A 21,462-nucleotide genomic window follows, 5' to 3' on the forward strand; every position below is an offset into this window, starting at 1 on the left:
ATTTTTGTTTCATCCAATGAGAAACGATCTACACATCTTTAAAGCCACATTTTGGGCACATTTTAGCTGTTACTTTCAATATCACAGCAATTAAATGTGACGTTTTAGGATTCTGTCATACCAGGCTGGAGAGACTGGTCAGCAACCTGCTGGCAAGCACATATCATTGGAGGAAAAATGTGCACTGCCCCCATCGGTTGGCAAGTGCTTGCTGGCTGGCACTGAATTGAATCGGTCAAAAAGACATTGCTGCAGCAAAGATGTCCTTATGATTGGTGTGGTCTCCTGTACTTTACATGGAAAACGCCGAGTTAACCTCGCACACTCCACATTTACTCTTCAAGAGTAAATGAAGTTGCTGAGTGTTTACGCGCAACCCTGCGCTTTCCATTGGTGACGTTGGCAATTTTCACCTAGCCAGCAGCCTGTAACCACTCACCACCTGGTCAGGGAATACATATTTTTCCCTAGTAACCTTTGGTTGTGTCTTTCAGGAAATAAATGAAAAATGTTTTTCATAAGTTTATTTATGTAATAAACTGCAAATTTTTCTCACTATATGTCTATATAAACATATATATGTCTGTATGTACCCTCGTTCCTCCTTAGCTAGCATATACCAATCACGTATACGGCAGTTTTTAACATCTATGTTTTTTTCCCTAAATTTATTACAGATATCAATTGTTTAAATTTGTCTGTATGCATTTGTTTCATGTGCCACATTCCGTGCGCGGCATCCAAATACGTAACGTAACGTTCACAAAAAACTTTTGTTTGACTTACCACTGAAAATGAAAATTTTTAAAATGTGCTGCAGGTTTTTGCTAGTATAGAATATGTATGCAGATAGGTTTATGACTTAAGAATGGATGCTCTGGTGAGAAGTAATTCAAGTATTTTGGAATAATTCTTAGTTCGTTTTCTCTAAAAAAAAAAAAAAAAATATGTATACGTAAATGACACAAGTAATTTAATTTTCTTTTTTTCATTGCTTTTAAGCTTTTGTCTTGTGTTTTATAGGTTATATACCCTTCGGTATGATTTAACCGTACCTTGTACTTTCAATTGTTTAATTTTTTTTTTAATCCAATCATCTAAACTGGATGATGCATGTGAAAAAACAGGAAAATATTTTGCAGATTAACAGACTTTTTTGCTTTTATTTCAGTATATTTTCATTTGAGTTTTTATTAATTTTAATGTTAGTTTTAATCTTTTTAATTATTATTGTATGGAGGGCATATGTCAGAGACAGGACTATTCCTCCATTATACCTCTTTATTTTTTAGTTCAGTTCTTTTCCAAATAAGTTTTAATTTTTTTTTTCAAAACACTACTTATTATTTTTATTTTGGTTGTCTACGTTCTAGTCTTGCTGATAACGCTAAACAAAACACACACACACACATATGTTAGTGTATATAAGTGTCGAGTGAGATCAGCCAATCAATACTAGACTGTTATCCAATCCTATTGTCTGCAACAGAAACAAATGAGGCATTATGGGATGCCATTCCCATGACGACAGGGATAGCAGGTATCCTGTGTCTTCTATTGATCTGAGTGTGTTTTACAGCTGCGGGTCAATACAGGTAATGGATAATGATTTACACACACACGCACGCACGCACACACTCATACAGAATAATAATTTGCACATTAATCACTCTGTTGATAATGATGCATTTCTCTTTATTGCTATTAGCTCATCAATAACTAACGACACACACTTCTGTGTATGTGTTTAAATGCCAGTAACAGGATACTATCAAGCCATCAATATCTTACTGTAAGAGTGAGTCCAGAGGCCAATAACATCTACCAGAAGTCCAGTAAGAAAGGGAGCTCTTACTGCTGTCATTGATTTGAACACTGCTCATGAGCACAGTGGCGGTAAGAGAGGAAAATGACGCAGGCAGGAAACAGACCAGGCGTTAGAAGGAAGTTAGCTGACCTCAGAGGAGAGGTCGGATGAGAGGTCTGATTTAACGGTTGATAAAGTTGCGACAGAGACAGTCACACAGAGAAAAGGCTGCTAAAGATGCAAGGTAGCGGTTAACGTCCCTTCACATACATTTGATTATCATATGCGAGGCCTCCGAGAAAGGCAAGGGTCCTTCAGACCCACATGCACATGCCCACATTTCAGTGATAAGTCTAAACTTTGTGCAGGTTCTTCAATAAGTAAGCAGCTCAAATGTTTAATCAGGGTTATCAACATGGCCCTGATCGGAAATTCCATGATTTTTCCATGAATGTTCTCTAACTGAAGAGCGCCTGCCTGAATCCAAAAATATTACCGCACTCTGGTTCGCTAATGATGATTTTTACCTCAGAGGAGTCAGGTCGAGAATGGATAAAGTTCAGAAAAGCTCTTAAAAGCACTGCAACGTGTCGAGAAAGGTTAAAAAAAAAGCAGCTGAATCCATCATCTATGATACAGATTCACTAATATTACCTCATTTCTTTCTGTGTCAAAAACAAGCTCTTCTACCTGCTATAATCCCACCTACACACACATACACCATTTCCTCCTACCTTGGCCCTTATCTGTCCCGAGGTCGAAACTTTGCGGATCAGCTTGTGTGACGTCTCTTCTTGTTCTCCATCGCTGTCTGATGACTCTTCACCTGCTTCACCGGGCTGCAAGAAGAGGAGATAAAATCACCGAAAATGAATGTGAGATCAGGAGCCGTAAAATGTCCTCATTTCAAACTGTAGTGGAAGCGTTCAGCCACTGATTCAGCAGTTTGGCTGATGGGCTTTTTACTCAGAGCAACATTTTATGGTAAACTTACGTAAAATCCCACCGTCACCTACACAGAAAAAGTAAAAATGGACCGATAGTACAAATTTTTGGTATCGACCAAGTAATCACCTAATCATAGAAACTCAGGTAGCTCTTACAGCTCTTTAAAAAAAATAAAGCAATATTAATTTTATAGGAGTTAAAAAAACTTAAAAAAAAATGCTGCTCCAATGATTCAGGGTTTTTTTTAGCATGAATATTTTCAAAATAAAAGACACTAACTGTAAAAGATGTACCTAGACTACATAAGTGCACTTTAGGCACTCGCTGATCTGAATATTTGCATATACAACAGAAAATGTCAGCATAGGCACGAGATTTTTTTGGGTACCGGAAGGTTTCTGGTTTGTAGCCTGAGTGCTACTGACCAATCACATTTGAGCAGGATGTAGCTGCAGGCGAGTAAGCTGCCTGTGGTGAACAAAAGAGGTTCTGCATTCACTGAAACGCAACGTAAAAAAAACAAACAAAGATGACTGAGCTTTACGTGTACGCACCATCGTGGAGCGAGTAGTTTTAACTTCTTAAACAAAGCCACCACCCCAAAAAAACAAGAACGTCACCTCCTCCTCCCCAGTGGGAAATCTGAGCCTGCTGCAAAGCTTTTCCGCGAGTCAAGAAGTCAGGGATGTCAAATTCAGTACATGTCGCTGATACTCTATAGATGTGTGGGAAAAATGATAAAGTGAGGAGGTCGGGGCGGATGGATGTAGTCGTTTTCTTTCAGCTGCTCCGTTTAGGGTCTTCTCTGTCACACTAACCCTCCGTGTGTTCTCCTTCACTACATCCTCTGAGATCTTCCTCTTCTCCTCCTGCCTGAAAGCTCCATCTTCAGCACCCTTTGTCCACTATATTCTCTATCCTGCACATGTCCCTCTGATGTATTCATTTCTAATCCTGTCTTTGGTCATCAAAAACACAGTTTAACGGCTACATTTTCTTACTTTGTGTTCCCATTCACACATTTCCCGAATCTTTCTCAGAGTTTATCCACACTGATCCCTGCAGAGTGGACATCTCCCCGTGGCTGCTTCCTTCCAGGGTAACTTTGTCACATATAGTGAAGGTTTATACTCGCTGCTCAAAGGGGCTGTTAATAATTCCTGTATTTAAAGGCTGCTCCATGCAGATGAGGTATCTCGTTTAAAAGCACGTGTCTTCTTTCACCTGCAGGTCGAGATTAGTCAAGGCTTTTGTTATCTCGACACGACCCGAGGTAAAAGACTCTCGCTAAGGGATTGTATTACTTATAAATTAGGGCGTGTAAGTTGACTAGTCCCATTGTTAAAAGTGTAGAGTTGTTGTTTTTTTGTATTTTTACCCCTTCTGAAAGGGAAAGGAAAAGAAAGTGGAAGCAAAACCTGTTGAGGAGCCCCACCTATACTTTCACAATCTCTCTCTCTTTCTCTTTTTTTTTCCAATTTTAGCTTTAAGTGTGAAGAAGAAGTGGACTGTACTCACAATATGAGTCCTTTCAGAGTCTTGCGGTGATCCCAGCGACTCTCCAGCCCCCGCCACGTACAGGACGTTGGGGTTCAGTTTGGACGCCATCACGAATTTACAGAGAAAGGAGAGGAGAAGGAGTAGGAGGGCGAGGATAACAAAGAAGAAACAGAGACACGGGTGTGAAAGGGGTGAGAGAGATGGGTGAAAAGTTGCAGAAGATGTGGAGGGGTGGGGGGATGAGAGAGGAGAGGAGGAAGGGAAGAAGGGTGGAGTTTGGCAGGTGAAAGCCGGGCTGAGAAGAGAGATGATGAGGAACGGGACAGCAGCGGCAGCAGCAGGATCTGGGACGCCACGCTCCTGCCGAACTCTATCCAGGGCCAACTCTGGAAAAGACGGAGAGATGAATTATTGATCAACAGAGAAAAGCTCGGGTTTTTTTGGCAGGGGGAGGTTGTCTCTCTCTTTTTTGCTGGAAGTTCCCAACATGTATAAACAAAGTGTGGCTTTCACAGCTGATTAATTTGCCTTCCTCCTTCCATGGCAGGCTTTCAGCTGACAGTGCTACAGACACAATGCACACGGCGCTTCTGTTTCTCGGTTCCTCTTTGGGTCTTCCTGTCTCCGAGTGTTAAACACTTTGAGGTTTACGGTGTTTTGGGGGTTTTTTAGGGCCCTTTTAGGCAAGTCACACAAAGTCAAACAATTATAATAATACATACAGCGATGATTGGGAGGTGGAGACAGAAACATGCTTCATCACCAGCCTCTGCGTATCTCACACACAACGTGTTTTGGCATGCAGCAGTGCCGGGAACACACACCCTTACAGTCAATATATATATGTGTGTGTGTGTGTGTGTGTGTGTGTGTGTGTGTGTGTGTGTGTGTGTGTGTGCGCGTTTCCTTGATTACGACTTGGACAGATTATTCAAAAACCTGTCTGCGCATCTTTCACCTCTCTGCCGCCCCCGGTGACACCAAAAAACTTGCACACATAAGCGCTCAAAAACACACTTCAGCACAAATGCTGAAGAATGTGTGTGTGTGTTTGTGTGTGCGTGTGCGGGCTTTTCCTTTTGAAAAAGCCGATCAAACTGCGCTGCTGTGGCTCACATGTTTCAGAGAGCCGTACACGCAGACGGATGCACGCACAGCGGGCTTGCTGGAGCCGAGCGCAGACCATCCATCAGCCGTGTCTGTCCTCGCTGTTTACCGCGGGAGCTGTCGGCGGACACGCGACACAAAAACAGTCCGGTCCGTGTACAAGGACCGCGTGCATATCTATCAGCTGGGCTCAGCCTCAGCTCAAAACGTCCATCAGCGACCTGCGGCCAGCACCACCTCCTTTGCTTTGCACACACACAAAAACAAACACACACACACACACATATATATATCTAACCCCCCTCCTGCGCCCTCCTGTTTTTATAAAATGTTTTTATTATTCACCTTCGCTGCTTGATTTCTCCTCCAGCGGAGCTTGATCAGGTGCGCTGTTTCTGCCCCGCTCCGGTTACCCTGTCTGGGTGGCTCGCCAGCCGGCGTCGGGGTGCTGCTGCGCGGGCGGCCGGCGGTCAGCAGCGGCAGGAGGAGCAGCAGGAGGAGGAGGTGGTGGTGGAGGAGGAGGAGAAGCAGCGGCGGCGTGCGGGTCTCTCCGGTGGTGCTCGCCTTGCAGAGAGAGCGGTCATACGCATAGCGTCGGAGCGGATCTGAATCAGGTAGCAAGAGGAGGAAGGGGAGGGAGGGAGCAGGGGGTGAGAGAGAGCGAGCGAGCGAGAGATTTAAAAGCGGCCGTGTTGAGACGCTTCAAATCGCCGTATCGGGGTTAAACTGAGAGCAAATAACGTGCACAAACACACACACGCATGCGCCTGCAAGCAGGAAAAACAGACCTGCTGAACATAAGCAGAGCTACGTTAATTAACACAGTGGACCTTTGAATGAGGGGGAAGACATCGTTTAATCAAAATCGTCCTGAGGTAAAGAAAAAACAAACACGCAATGAGCTTTTACTGATTGTGCATTAGCGCTTAACAATAAGTGTGTAATTACAGCGCTGCCAAGCGTTGATTTGAAAGGCAAAAGTCGATTAAAATGCCAACAATCCTTTGTTGTTGTTACGTGCACACGGTATACCGTTTCTCAGCCTGGGCTGACTTGGGCGCATGATGGACGTGGTTGGTTTATGGACACCTGTATGCAGCTGGAAAGCATGCTCAATCATCCAGGTAAGGAAATCTTAGAAAGTTCATTCTCTTCATTCATTTCTTCATTTTCAGTGGAAGAAACGTTTTGTCACTCATCTAAGTGACTTCTTCAAACAGTAGACGTCACATGGTGACCTTCAGTCACTTGGTTACTGAAGAAGTCCTCTTAAGAAGTTCAAGTGACTTCTTCACAACGCAAAGCAGAACCACCTTAACTGCATCTTTGACACATGTAGGAGCAGTGTTTCTAACTGTGCAATTTCTCCAGATGTGTCAGCTCCTCACCCGCTTTCAGAGGCTTAGAAAATTCGTCCAGTTGTATTCAGAACTCTTAAGGTCATTACCGAGATTTCATGACCTGAGGTGAGGGTCGGGACACAAAGCTACACCAGGAAAGTTCAGTACAGCATCTGCAATACTGCTGACGGTGCACCAATCCGTCAGTCATATTCTCACTCCACCTTTCCATCACTTGTGAGTGAGACCTCAAGATACATGAAGTCCCTTGTTTGAGGCATGCTATTTCTACCTATTTCTACGTACAAAGTAGGAGCATTCCACCATGCTGAATCTCATCCTAGCTATTTCACACTCAGCTGCAAAGTGCTCCAGTGCACACTCTGAAGATGCCAACAGCAACACATCATTTACAAAAAGCAGAAATGCTCCTTATCCTGGCCATGCCTTGAGATCCTGTCCATGAAAATCAAGGACAGGATTGGGACACCATGCTCCTACAGTATAGCCGTCAGGTGCCCCAGGGACCTTTGTAAGGCCGTAAGTCTTCTCCAAATCTACAAAACATATATAGTCTGGATAGTCAAACTCCTGTGATTCCACCAGCGGTCCTACAAGGGTGAAGATCTGGTTAACTGTTCCATGGCCAGGAAGGAATCCCTTTTGCTCCTCCTGAATCAAAGGTTCAACAGTCTTCCAGGGTCTCTTTTCCAGCACCTAAAATAAACTTTCCTTCGAAGGTTGTAATTGGAGCACACCCTGCAGTCCCCCTTTGTTAAAAGGGGAACCACCATACTGGTTTTGCCTCTTTACAGGCACAGTCCCAGACCTGCATGCAACATAAAAGAGATATGTCAACCAAGACAGCTCCAGAATGTCCAGAGTCCTTAAGATTTAAGGGAAAATCTCACCTAAACCACCAGGGAGCTTTCCAATAACCCAGCAACATCTACAAGTAATAATGTAACTGGTGACACTTCCACCAAGTCCTAAGGCTCTGCCTCCTTTACAGTGGAAATTTTGGCTGGATAGGAGTTCCTCAAAGGCCAGAAGTTCTCCTACCCAACCAATTACTGAATTGCTGCTCACCAAAACTTCTTTGAGGCCTGCCAAAAGTCCTCCTCCACAGCCTTCCCGAACGCTTCTGTAGCTGCCCTTTTGGCCTTCCAATACCTGTCTGCTGCTTTAGTAGACCCCCGGCCCAACCGGTCCCATACATGAAAGGAGGCTTATGGAATTACACGAAAGCCCGGGTCATATTTAGGACCACTGTCTAAATGGTGTACAAGTTTACAGATATAGATTTAGTCTTCCTCCTTTTTACCCTACAGGTAGCATTTACCAATTCACTCACATGCATACAAAGCCTTTGTTTTTTTTTTGCACTTTTAAGTGTCACACACATTCTTACAGATGCATTTTGCAATGGAGTTTGAGCTTTACTATCCAACCCAACGGCAATCGAAATGTAGACCGAGGGATGTGAGGACTGCACCACCTGCTCTAGCTCTGCCTGACCTACAGCCACTGAGTGCCTCCTATGTGTATACATTTAATTGCCTTTGTTGGCTGACAGGCTGGGGTATCAAGCATTTTTGGACAGAATGGAGCACTTGCCAATGCCTGAGAAATCAAAGTCAAACAGAGTCATCCGTGGATTGAATAAATACACCTTCCACAATTGGAGTTAGAGGCTTTAAATGTTGCTCGCAGACAGCAAACAATCTCACCTCGTGTTCCATTTATCAGCCGCTCTGGAGCTTTCAGTCCTTTTACATGATCTCCAGCTTTCATTTGTTTGTGGAAACCTGTGCACGGCTTGAAAAATGAACGCTCTCTCTGTATACATATACATATATATTTTAATTTTAAATCCAGAACAAGCCATGACAAATCCCGAGGGCTCATAAAGCATAAGAAAAAAACCAGTGATTATTCTTTTCTTGCTTTCCTATACTGCTTTGCCTTTCACGCTTCTTCAAGTGAAACCAACCGAGAAAGGGGATAAAACACAGTTGAACTCCTCACAACTCATGCTGCACTAAATCTATAACCATGAGCCAAAAAATAATAACAATAATAATAATCCTTTAGACGAATAATGACGCAATTGAGAGCCGGTCCAGTCAAATCTTTTGCTTTTAATGTGTTTGCTTTTCACAGGAAGGGGGGTGCAAACGGACTGGTTTAAAAATGTAGTGGCACAGCATTCCTCTCGCACACAATAACGCATCTATTTCGCTCAAAGTGCTGCCCAGACATGCTCTCAAAAACTCGCCTCGCACTTAAGCGTCTGCGCTTCTGCTCTCTCAGATCTCGATCTGCTGACTGATTTGCGCTCAAATTTCAGCTCAGTCAATAAGGAGAGCCCACACCTAATGGAGAGCTGGAGCTCCATTTGAGAGATAGTGAGACAGAGAGATCTGCATTAATAAGGTAGAGAGTCAGAGCGAGCGACACGTGCACACTAACACAGATACAAGGAGAGTGACAGGCAGACGTACACACACACACACTGGCAGCACTCAGTGCAATAGTAATTTGTTTACAGTTGATTAAATATTCATGCTGAATTAGCGGTGAGCCTGCCAACAGTCACTTCATTTACGCCCCGTGTGTGTGTGTGTGTGTGTGTGTGTGTGTGTGTGTGTGTGTGTGTGTGTGTGTGTGTGTGTGTGTGTGTGTGTGTGTGTGTGTGTGTGTGTGCCCTCCTCAGCCTCAGCCTTCCTCCACCTGTAAATGTGTGTTTTTTTCTTGTTGTTGTTGTTTGTTGGCTTGAGAAAAAAAAGACAAGACACAAGCACAGGCATGCGCTCACACCTGATGAACTCCCCTGACGATCAGGTGATGTCCTTATTGTATTCGACTCTTTCCTCCGGTTGCCCTTGACAACAGTGAGAAAGAAGGAAGGGCGAAAGGATGGAGATGAGGGAGGGAGGAAGACGACCGAGGGCGAAAGAAATAAAACACATGTCAGCTGAGAGTATGGGACTTGTTTTTATAGTATTTCCATGAGGAATTGTTCTGGAGCTGGGGTTAGAGATGAACACTTCACTGTGGGACATATGCGGTGAGTATTTTATCGATCGATTAGTAGCATTGAGCCTGTAGGAAGCCTGAGACAGATGTGTTTTATCTGTTCCTCTGGCATGGCCAAAAAAATCAAGGTAACGGAGCCCTGCAGATATGGCATGAGCTGCCTGAGGTAATCAGATCAGCAGAGTCAGTGACCTCTTTTAAATCTCTCCTTAACAGATACTTTAATTGGAGAGCCTTTCCAGATTCATTTCTCTTTTAATTGATCTGTTTAAATGCTATCAGTAACAGGAGGGAGGACCTTCATAGTGTGCAGTAAAAACCCAAGAATATTGCAGAAAGAACCCCAATGATCACAAAGTCCCCAGAAAGCAAGCACTTGGCAACTGTGGGGAAGAAGAAAACCATTTAAACATGGATCAGAAAATTGGGAAGCACATCTATTCTGTTTCAAAGAATAAAAGCTGTTTTCTTTTTCTCTTCTTTTGTCCAGAAAATTGTTTCAAATTCAGATATATCCAGTTCCCAGTGTGTTGAAGATTTGGCCACTAATTTACATTTCTACAGTTTATGGCTCTGTTCTAAGACCACCATCCCAAGGCTGTGATGTACAAAAATGGAAAGGTGAACAGCGGGAATACACTGCGCCTGGTGGCTTCCCAATTTAGCTGTGATGCAGCCACTAGAGCTGACTGCACCCACCCAAGACAATTCCCGCAATTCCGGTGTTGCAGAAGCATCCGATCACTTAAAGTAGCACTGCGTTCTATTATATCTACTAGAGCCATGTTAAACTGAACAGAGCAGATAAGAAGGGCAGACAGTCTGGCACAAGAACGGCATAGGGAACTATGAATTTTCAAAATAAAAGTGCTCAGCCAGACTAAACATTTAGCTTCTGAGATGATCCCTGAGTGATATGAAGGCATGGGAAGCTTTATGGAACAAGACTGCATCAACGATGCGGCGTCAAAGACATGCATTAATTGTATTCCCATGCTAAGGCAGCAGATCTGCAGTAATAACCCTGTACAGAACAGAGAAGACACCAATACCAATAGACCTAACAAACATGGAACTAGTTTGAAGGTGGGTTGCAAAGGTGCTTGCAAGAGAGAGACCTATGCACAGGCTAAAGCTGTTTAAGTTGCCCTATATATGCTGCTGTGATCACTTCGAGACCACCTTTGAAATGAGGACATCCAACAGAGATACGATAACCAAACGAGGAGCAAGTTTGACAGGAGTTCCTCTGGCGTAAATGATCAAACCAATGGAGAATCCCACAAACGGCACCGAAGAAAACATGGCTAAAACAGGTTGAAGATGACATCAGAGATCGCAGAATAAATCTCGACGAGGCCAGGACAATCGCCAACGATCGCCATCCATGGAATTGAGTTGTAAAGGAAATGCGACAACCACTGGCACCCACAGCAGCGTATAGGCTTAGGAGCCAATCCAGGCCTAATGCCAGCTACGGATCAAAGAAAAGAAGAAGACACCTGAAGCCACACAGCTATCAAGCTGGTTACCCCCATCAACCAATACTTTTAAACAGTAGGAGTGATCTTAATTATCATAACGTCATACACTGCACACACAAATATGACACACGATTCTTGTTTATGTATTTGACTTATATACTTAAATATCTTATATACAGTATGCAGTATGTGCTGATTGGACCAGACCATGTGCAGCTCTCTAAGGGGGTATTAACTAATTTATCTCCAATGTTATATATTTTCTTTGACTTATGTATTGCCTATTTGCTTAGTGCTGTGTTGAGTATTACTAGTTGGTTAAATTTTTTGTTGTTAGATTTGTTTCTATTTTTGTTCCCCTTATGGATCAACCGTGTCTGATTAGCCACAATTTAAGTCCGCTCTGTCCACTTTAGATCAGTTTTATTCTGTTGAGCAGGTAATTCTGTTCATTTCACCTCTGTGTTGTTACTTTATTTTGTATATTTTTGCAGTTTTGGGCAAATAAAACCAGTTTTTCTCAAAAGAACCAACGTGTCTTTATGCTATGTGTAATCACCTCGGTCTCTCAAAGGTGCCATCCTGAGGCACCAGATGATGTGGGCTGGCATCGAGATCAGCTATTATTAGATGATGTACTGGGACTGCAGGCGGAGTTTAACTCCATGGCCTGCGTGAACTAACACTGTGCTCAAGTTCTGTTTGAAAAACAACCCTAAAAATCCACTGAAACGTTTTTCACAGTCACCTGTGTAACGAGAGAAACCCAGTGATCTCCTATGAGCAAACACTTGGCAGCAGTAGGGGAATAGAAAAAAAAAAAAAACATGGCTCAGAGCAGGCTCAAAGAGGGCCGCCATCTGCCTCCACCATTTGGGGTGAGCACAGGGTAGAAAGCAGAGCAGAAAAACAAAAAGGTGGTGGATTGTGTTCTTTGTGTCACGTTTAGGAAAATTTAAACCTTTTTTATTTTATCATTTGATTGTGCTAATTAAAAGTGAGATAAATCAGGTGTTTCGTGTGCTTCTTTTACCGATCAGACCAAAGAAGCTACAGTTCTTTGGAAAAGCAGGAGGAGGCAGGAGAGATGAGGAAGAGCCAAGGCCCTGGCGCCTTCGCTCGATCTGTCACACACAAACTCTTTCTCTCTCTCACACACACACCTCCTTCAAGGTCTCCCGGGGAGCTGCTTACAGGTTGTCAAATTTCCTCTCGTCCTCATCCGAGTGGCGCGCAGCGTGAGCAGCAATCAGAGGCGAGCAATAAAAGAAACTGATAACAGAGAGATAATTAACAGCTCTGTGTTACGTATCAAACTGAAGGGCAAATTAGCGCACAATCATTATCATCATGCAGCAGACTGTCGCACTTCCTGTACTAATCTTTCACAAAGCCAGTTATACTCTCACACCCTGTATTTATCTCTTTAATAATGTGCAGCTAACACATCGCAGGAACTGCTCTCGCTTTGTATTCTCATGCTTATTACTGCTGCTGTTTGCAGAGAAAATACACATTATTTAGTATTCTGGAGAAAGCAGTGGTGCTGCTGTTTCTCTGTGGTCACTATGCTCGTGTTTTGGGCCTTTGAGTTGCATGTAAAGCACACATAAATGCTCTTTCTAGATGATTGAACTATTAGTGCCTTTTGAAGCATTTTTATAGAATTATCCAGCCTATAATATGTCTTGTTGTGCAGTTACTTGTAGTAACAGACCATTCAGGAAGTCTCTGCTGTAGGTGAGTGAAATGCTAGTGCTAACAGTGCTAGCAGGTAACAGTGCTACAAACTGCAGTTTGTAGTGTTTGGCTTTGTTTTGGTTGGATGCTCCTTAACTGTCCAAATATATTATTTTACCTACCTGTGTACAATCAAATTCAAAAATTGGTTGTAAACACACTCCTTTACATTGTTGCCAAGAGCTGAATAGCTTTATTTTTGGTTAAATCTACTATTTCATATTTAACACTCTATAATAGAAACAGAAGGGTCAAACATAAACAGGGAAGCCTGTCTGATGGCACACACACACATTCAGTGACACACATATCAGATGGGAAATGCCATAATCCCAGTCCTAATCCTACTGTCATTCATGTTGTCACCACCTACAACTAAACCCACACACACACAGCGCAAGAAATTGTTACATCAGATCTTAAAATAAGCCGGCCCACAAATATCGAATATGAGTCACATAAGAGAGTTCACGGAGGGAAGTTAATGGCTTCTGTTGAAGAAAACCGTTTCCTTACTCAGCCATTAAATGTGTCTTTTAACGGTTATTTTTGAAATCAGCTGTTATTATTTTTGTTTGTTGTCAAAGCAGTAGCTGCATACCTATCTGACTAAATTACAGGATACTGAAACAAGATTTAAGGTTTTGTTAACAAGCTTTCTTTCTATCAGAGAAAATATTACATGTTATACCATAAAGTCACATTCAGGCAAGAATATTTTCAAAATAAAATATCTTTCTTATTGATCTTATCTGTTGTGGCAGTTTTGATTAAAAAAACCTGCTTCTTGCTTTCAAACCATGTCTACTTTTACTATTTACATACAACTAATAACAAACCGCATATTCAGGCTGATTGTGGTAACATGCTAAAACTGCACAGGCAAACTGTATCTGCTTTATACCTTCCAAATAATTGAGATTTTAAAAACCCTTAAAGCCTTCCTAAGTGCTTTGCAATTGATCTCCTGATTAACTTTAGGACAACAGAGGTTAAAAACTTGGCAAAGAACCAATATGCTTTTAAAAGGTCATTAATGGGTGAGGGCAACATTATTTGAATTGATCTGGAATCGACCCCGGGCTTATTGCGTTGGGTAATTAGAGACATTCAGGGGAATTGAGCAGCAGTTATTCCAGTTATTCCTTCACTAATCCTGGATCAAGCCCTCAGTACTGCATCTTAAATTGTTTGGAGCCAACATGATGCAGTTCCTGAAGCTCACTTAGTGTGTGCACCCTCTGCCTTGTCAATGTATGCACCATGCGCTACTATGCTGCCACCTAGTGATTTGTTCTATTAAAAGAAATGAACCTGGGGTGTGCAGGAACAGACTCAGCATGCAGAGGAAATTCAAGAAAAAGGATAAGAGGAAATGAAAAAAAAAACAAGAAGAAGAGGAGGCTGACTTGTTATTGGAAGCTCGATAAGCGGTGGTGAAGTCTAACGATAGGCTCTTTGAGGGTATTAATTATTAAGTGTGGTCTACGATTTCTCCTTTGATCTGTGGGAAGGGGTAATCACGGTTAAGGCTAATGAGGCATGTGATGAGACGAGGGGAGGTGAAGAGCAGCAGAACAGAAAGAAAAGAGGATGGGGATGGGAGACAGGCCGCTCGTAACATCGGGAAATGGCAAGACGAGGATTAAAGGTGAAGATGGCGAGGAAAAAAGGAGGACATTTCATTATTCCTCACCACAGTGTCTGTCTGTGATAAGGATTAGAGTGGCTTGCTGAATCATTATTTTGCTTATCGGAAAACTCAAATACAATCTTCTCAGTGTCACGTACCTCCAGAGTAAATATGTTGAGCATAAAATAAAAAATAAGCTTTCTTGTATTTAAATGTTTTGATTTAAAGGCTTCATTGAACAGAGTTTAACAAATCTGAAAAAGTGTCATTACATATAATCTGAATTAAACAGAGTAGGGTTGCATGATTATGAAATGTTGGGCTGATACAATACAGTCTTTGAAACAGCAGGTTTGCAGAATACCGATATTTTTTTCCATAACGGTTTATTTTTGCTGTTAGTTATTTTTTCCTTTCTGTCATAATAATACTTCAAATTATCTTTGATGTTTTTAACTTTCATGTGATACGACGCGCACCCCCAACATCGGAGAGCGTCATTTAATAGACTGGTATCAGTCAACAAGACTGATACTTCGAGCGATATTTTGGTTATTTCTTATTAGTCACATTACAAAAAGTGAGTGACTATAATCAGCCCTGATTAGTTATGAAATTCATTTAAATAGATTATTACATTGTCATGGATAATGTGATTAGCGTTTGATCAGTGCTGAATACGTTCCTCTTTAAACTGAAGTGTCTTTTATTAGTCTGACGGTTTTGTTATTGTGACTTAAATGTGTTTGTTTTTACTTATGATATGGATCAGAGTTGTTTTTTAATATATTTTAAATCCCTTTTTCTTCATATTAAAAGTGAAAAATATTTTGATTAAATTCTGCAAGTTTTCTATGTGTATTTCTTTTTTAAAAAAGAAGAAAATTTTGTGTTTGCTTCCATCTTTTCAAATATGAGGAGCAACAAACTATTACACTTTGACTACTCTTTGTTTTCCAGTGGATTAACTACATTACCAAAACATTTTCTGTAAGAAACAGCCTACATTTCATTTTCCAATCCTTTGTAATGGTATTGTGATTTTGATATATCGTTTTTAATTAGGCTGTGATATTATAGGAGACAGAGTTGAAGTCATTTAAGTGAGTAGTCTAAGGAGCCAGTTGCGCTTCTTTTTCTGTTTGGGCTTTTCCTCTGACATGTTTTCATTTTGGGCCTCTGGATTTTGTTGTTTGGTAACGCTGGCCTCTTCTTTTTCTTGCTGATTCTTCTGGAGTGTCTTTTAGTCCATCTTTTTACAGCCACTGGTAGGATTTCTGGATGTCAGCCACTTCCTCTATCTGCTGGTGGTACATACTGGGCAGGAGCTTGTCCTGCCATGATGGCTCCTCCCCTTGCTCCTCTTTCTTGGGTTTCTCCTGCCTGAGGTATTCACTGAGCATGCTGTCGGTTGTGGACATCTTCCTGATGTACTCGTGGATGTTCATTGTCCTATCCTCGACCGTGGTTCTGACACTCACCTAGTTTCCTAGTGAAACCCACCATGCATGATCGGGAGCTTCCTTGTCTTCATGTCAGTGGCTTTCACCTCCTCCTTTGGTCAGCTTATTATCCCAGCAGGGTATCTGATCACGGGGAGGGCAGAGGTGTTGATAGCCCAGATACTGTTCTTACCATTCAGCTGCATCCTCAGGACTTGCCTGACCTTCTGCAGGTTGTAATCAATCCAGGTGAACAGATTGGTCAGCGTAGTCTTGCAGTCTCAGGTGGTTGCTTCGTCTACCAGTAGCTGGTGTTTTGCTTCTCTGGTATTCCTGCCAACTCCTTTCTGTGCCCCACTCATGTATTGAGGCATACGCCTGTTCATCTTAGCCACCATGACACCTGACAGGAACTTCCATGCGGTACTGAGGCAAGTTATAGGCCGGTTGGATGGAACCGGTTCCTTCTCGGGATCCTTGTGGATCAGAACTGTCCGGATTTCAGTTAACCACTCTGGTTGTCTCGCTCATCAACTAGCAGCTGGTTCATTTGTGCTGCCAGACACTCCTGGAGTGCTGTCAGCTTCTTCAGCCAGTAGGCGTGTCGGGGCCTTGTACTGTCCAACTCAGTGGTTGCTACTGGACCCAGGTCAGGGAGGTTGCTCTGGTCTGTTCTTAGATCCATTAGCCACTGAGCATTGCTCTTATGGGTTGCGTCCTTCCGGCATTCAGCAGATAGGGGAACCCTAAAATTGGTGGCTCAGTGTGGGGAAAAGATCACATCAAAAACACACATTAATTTCTATTGAGAGCTCTACTAGCTTTTCTTAGTGTACAACCTATTTACAAAAAAGTGTACAGGCTACTCTTTGTGGATGTACACAACTGAATTTAAAAAGACGTAAGCAGTTGTTTGGCTTATTTCCATCCTCTACACTGGTAGTATACTGTTTATGCTATGTTTCTTCTAGATTTAAGGGGGTAACAACGTTTTTCACACCACTGTGTGTACAGTATGAAGAAAATCCAACTCCAGAGTGTCTTAGGAGCCTATAAAGAAAATCAAAAATACATAAAATGGTACCTTTGTGCTCTAAAACAGTCCAATTTCATTTAATTTAGTGAATTTATATTCTTGCATAGAGTTAAATAGCTTTATGCGAGGCTGCTGTGCACATAGGATACAAACCCTCTGTAAGTCTGTTATGTGTCAGTTGAAAAATACAAGAACGTATGAGTCACACATAAAACCTTGAGTGGCACACATCTCTGTGGCTGTCGCAGTGGTTTCCTGAGATTAACATAAAGACTTGAAAAATCTGCATCGAGTAGGGATTAAGAGCCACCACCTCCTTAACCCAGCTCTGTATAAAAACAGAGAGATAAACCGCTGACAGGACTCCATTCAAAGGTGACAAGCCACCCCAGCATCCTCACAGCCTAATAACCGAGTCTGTGTAAAAAAGGCAAACACAGTAATCAATCATTTTACAGATGGTTATTTGCTGGTTGCCTGGTGCTGAGCAGTCACCAGGCAACCTCCTGACATCTCATGTTGACCCCAAGAAATAGTTTGGCACGTGAGCGTCTGTTAAAAACGGCAAAGTCTCATTTTTCCTTTCTATTTTTGTTTCGAAGAAAAAAGATAACTTTCTCCCCAAATATCAACATTATCACCCTGAGAGATGACAGATTGTATTTGTTTAAGAATACAATAATATTCTTGTTTTGTTTTGCATTCTTTGCTTCACTTGTATTTGCATTTGCACCCACTCATCCATACACTGCTTCTTTGTGCTTTTTATGCACATTTTAATTACTCTGCATACTCTCAACAGATGCACTGTGGGCAATTTGGGGTTCAGTATCTTTTCCAACAACACTTCGTCATGCGGACCGAGCCTGCAGAGAAGGACCAACAATGCAATGTCAACACTCCTCCAATGATTCAAGGGTGTTTCTCCCATCTCTTTTTTAGATTTTTAATTGTCATTTAATGACCATTATAAATGCAGACACGAGATATCAGCAAATAGCCAGTATCAGCCGATGTATCCATATCGTTAAAATATTGTAAAACTAATTAAAAATGCTAGTTTAAAAACTTGTTTGGTGATGTCTGCAATAATACTGGCATATGAAGAAAGCTGTAATAGCTCATTACTGAATTCTGGAAATCTGCAGATGGAAAAGTAATCTAACTTCTAGTCCATTTAAAGTTTTATCATCTTGCATGTACACTACGTTTGCGTGTACATGTACAGTAAAAGCTCCTGAATAGCTGTCGAATGGGAGCGAGGTCAGTTTCTGAATGCTATTTCTGCTCTCAGCTGGGGTCTCCTACAGGTGTTAGACCCACTGACACAGTTGAATCAAACAGCAGAGACATTTAATGAATGATACCTGATGGCAAAAAAAGAAACACGGCATGTGGAGGCAGAGGGAGAAAGGTTGTTAAAGCAAGAACAATGGAGAAAAAGAGGCAGAGGATAACTAAACATAAAGAAGCAAATGCAGGAAAGAAACTGAGCCAGAGGTACAGTACACAGAGACAAAGAAAAAAAATTGAGTGCATCCCCCCCTCCGTGATCTATTGAAGCTATAAATACCACTGTGGGATACATAGATCAGGAACATTTGAGTCATCTGCCATTTGAAGGCTGGTCTAATGCACCCGACCTGCTTTGAACACCCATGCTGAGCCACAAGTGCAGACTGCACGTCAAACTTCAATGGCTCTGGCAGAAAATTACAGGTGAACACGAGGACTGGAAATTAGGTGAGTGCATCGTGAGTCTCGTCAATAACGCAAGCAGCAGGGGGGGAAAAAACAAGAGGGGAAAGATGAACATAACCCATCCACTGACAGACAGACAGAGAGACACAAGTGGAAAAACAAAGAGGCCATTGTGTGTTTGACTGGGCCTGCTCTTCACCATATTGGTTTCCATGAGAACACAAGACTGAGAGAGCGAACAGGTGGTAACCTCAAAGAGCAGAGCAACACATCCTGTTGGCTTCTACAACCAGGGGCCCGTTCTTCGTACGTCGCTTACTACATCCAAGATCAAATGACACATCCAAGATCAAATCATCGCGCTAACCGTGAGCTCGCTAATCCGGTTCCCCGAACACACCTGCTGTTGACGATTAGTACAGCTGGACGCAGTAATGTGACATCACTGGGTGTCATAAAAGGGGCTACGCATCGATAGTAGAAACATTGATCGGCAACCCTCTGATTGGTCGGCGAAAATGTCGAAGGAGCGCGCTCGGCTCGGTATTTTTCGGCAGCAGAGCAAGAACTCCTGAGTGAGGGATTTCAGGAGTTTCAGAGTTTAATCAGAACGCAAGGGAACACTGCAAAGGCTGCAAAAGCAAGGAGAGAGGGCTGGCAGAAAGTTGCTGACAAATTAAACTCGTAAGTAATTTAATAATATATTGGATTTATATAGCGCTTTTCAAGGCACCCAAAGCGCTTTACAATGCCACTATTCATTCACTCTCATACACTGGTGGAGGCAAGCTACAGTTGTAGCCACAGCTGCCCTGGGGCAGACTGACGGAAACGAGGATGCCATATCGCGCCATCGTCTCCTCTGGCCAACACCAGTAGGCGGTAGGTGAAGTGTCTTGCCCAAGGACACAACGACCAAGACTGTCCGAGCCGGGGCTCGAACCGGCAACCTTCCGATTACAAGACGAACTGCCAATTCTTGAGCCACGATTGCCACTTAATAAGAAATAAATATAAATCAGTGTATCAATAAATAATCTTGTGCTTGGTTAGAGGTGTTGAAGTGATTTCAGTCGGAATAATGTAACAAAAGAAGTTAGATGTCCACATTTCACCGGTTGTAGATTCATGTTAACATGCTGCAGGAGCCAATGCACCAACCAATGTAACAAGTGTAACTAATATGGTAAGAAATGCACTAATCAGCTGTGTTTGGCCCAAAGAATAAAAGCAATACATTTTGGTAAGAAGCTGACTGAAACCACAAAACTTTATTTATGACTGTGATGCCAGTGAGTGAACTACTCATACTTGTACCAGAGGCATCAAGATAAGCATGCAGGTGTTAACCTCAAAGTGCAGTTTACTAAACCTCAGGCAACAAATTAATTTACCAAGAGACACAACAAATAATGGAGGTGAATCATCAGCACTAGCAGCAGCAGAGGAGCTGCCAGTCCTGTTGTAAGAAGCATTAATAGCAACAACTGTACTAATCCCGTGGAAATTTCACAACCAAAAACAGGAGCAGCGACGCGCTCGTGCAGTAAATTAAAATGTAATTTTGCTGTCACAGTACTGCAAAGATTTCTCACTGTCATTACGAATCCAGCACAGCTACACTGTGTTGCAAAAAAATGACATTAATTCCTCTATATCTTTGGATCAAAGCGATCTTGCGCATGCTTCAAAATATACCCATTATTGTCTCACAGGACAAATCGCAATATGTGAAACACAACAAAAGTCCAAGGAGCAAGAACAAAGAAAAAAGTATTGACCAAATCATCAGTCTGTTTGAGCACCAACATGTTTACATAGATTACCTCATAGGATTGTGTAAATGTGATAGAGTCACGTTACAGGCTGACATTTACCTAAAACTCCAATCAATCTGATGTGTCAGTGGTTAAGAAATCATTTCCCGGACAACAAGAGCTCAGGAATTAGCACAGAACTGCAGGGAAACACGAAACGATCATTGACAGAGCTCAGTCTATGTCAGGCTCATGGAAACTTAATCGATGAAGCTGTACATAATCTGAATTGCACCAAATGTCAAACTAAGAAGAGTTTGTCTTGAGTAAATGTTGTTGAGTTCAGCTTCCCTCCTTACTCCCATCAGGGGAATACGCCGAAGCTAAATGGAGACTGAACAACACCCACCCCACCTCCACACCACAGAGCTGCTGGGACTGGAGTATCACATACAAGAACACTTGACTTAAGCTTTTTATAATGCATGGACTCAAATTAAGGACTGTGCCACTAATCACTGAGTTGCTCGGGATAAGGCCTTTGAGAATTTTAAAAGCACAATGAGTAAAGAGCATAAAAGTTAAGGGGCAATTCGACATATTACTACACGTCAAAGTCTGTTAAATGTATCTTTAGAATGTCTGCTGAATAAAATTTGCATATGTTTTGTGTTTCCAGCGGAAATCTGGTCAACAGCTTCCTTCTCTGCATCCTAATTGAGGATAAGAGCTCCTGTAGAGGTTCCATTAGAATACTTTTATGTTTTCTGTGCTACACACAAGCGTTAAAGTGGGCTTGAACGATGTAGGAAAGGTAGAATAATGGCTAAAACTGTGGAATGAGTTCATTTTTCATGTGTTACTGCCTGGAGGTGCTCAATAATAAGAAAGTAATGTCATCCCACAGTCTCACTTACAGCCTCAATCT

At 42.2% G+C, this 21,462-nt stretch overlaps 1 protein-coding gene across 1 annotated transcript in view; it reads right to left on the bottom strand.

Annotated features, from left to right (window-relative positions):
• Window positions 1–5,972, bottom strand: part of LOC308393079 (diacylglycerol kinase delta) — a 93,427-nt gene extending 87,455 nt beyond the window's left edge. The window contains exons 1-3 of the mRNA XM_080876556.1: window positions 5,708–5,972; window positions 4,274–4,641; window positions 2,542–2,646 (exon numbers count right to left, since the gene is read on the bottom strand). Coding sequence (XP_080732682.1) covers window positions 2,542–2,646; window positions 4,274–4,363 — 195 coding nt within the window. The 5' untranslated portion in view covers window positions 4,364–4,641; window positions 5,708–5,972. The remainder of the gene's footprint in view (window positions 1–2,541; window positions 2,647–4,273; window positions 4,642–5,707) is intronic.
• Window positions 5,973–21,462: the final 15,490 nt, after the last annotated feature.

This window comes from Rhamphochromis sp. 'chilingali' (genome assembly GCF_963969265.1).
Source record: "Rhamphochromis sp. 'chilingali' genome assembly, chromosome: 1".
Lineage (NCBI taxonomy): Eukaryota > Metazoa > Chordata > Actinopteri > Cichliformes > Cichlidae > Rhamphochromis > Rhamphochromis sp. 'chilingali'.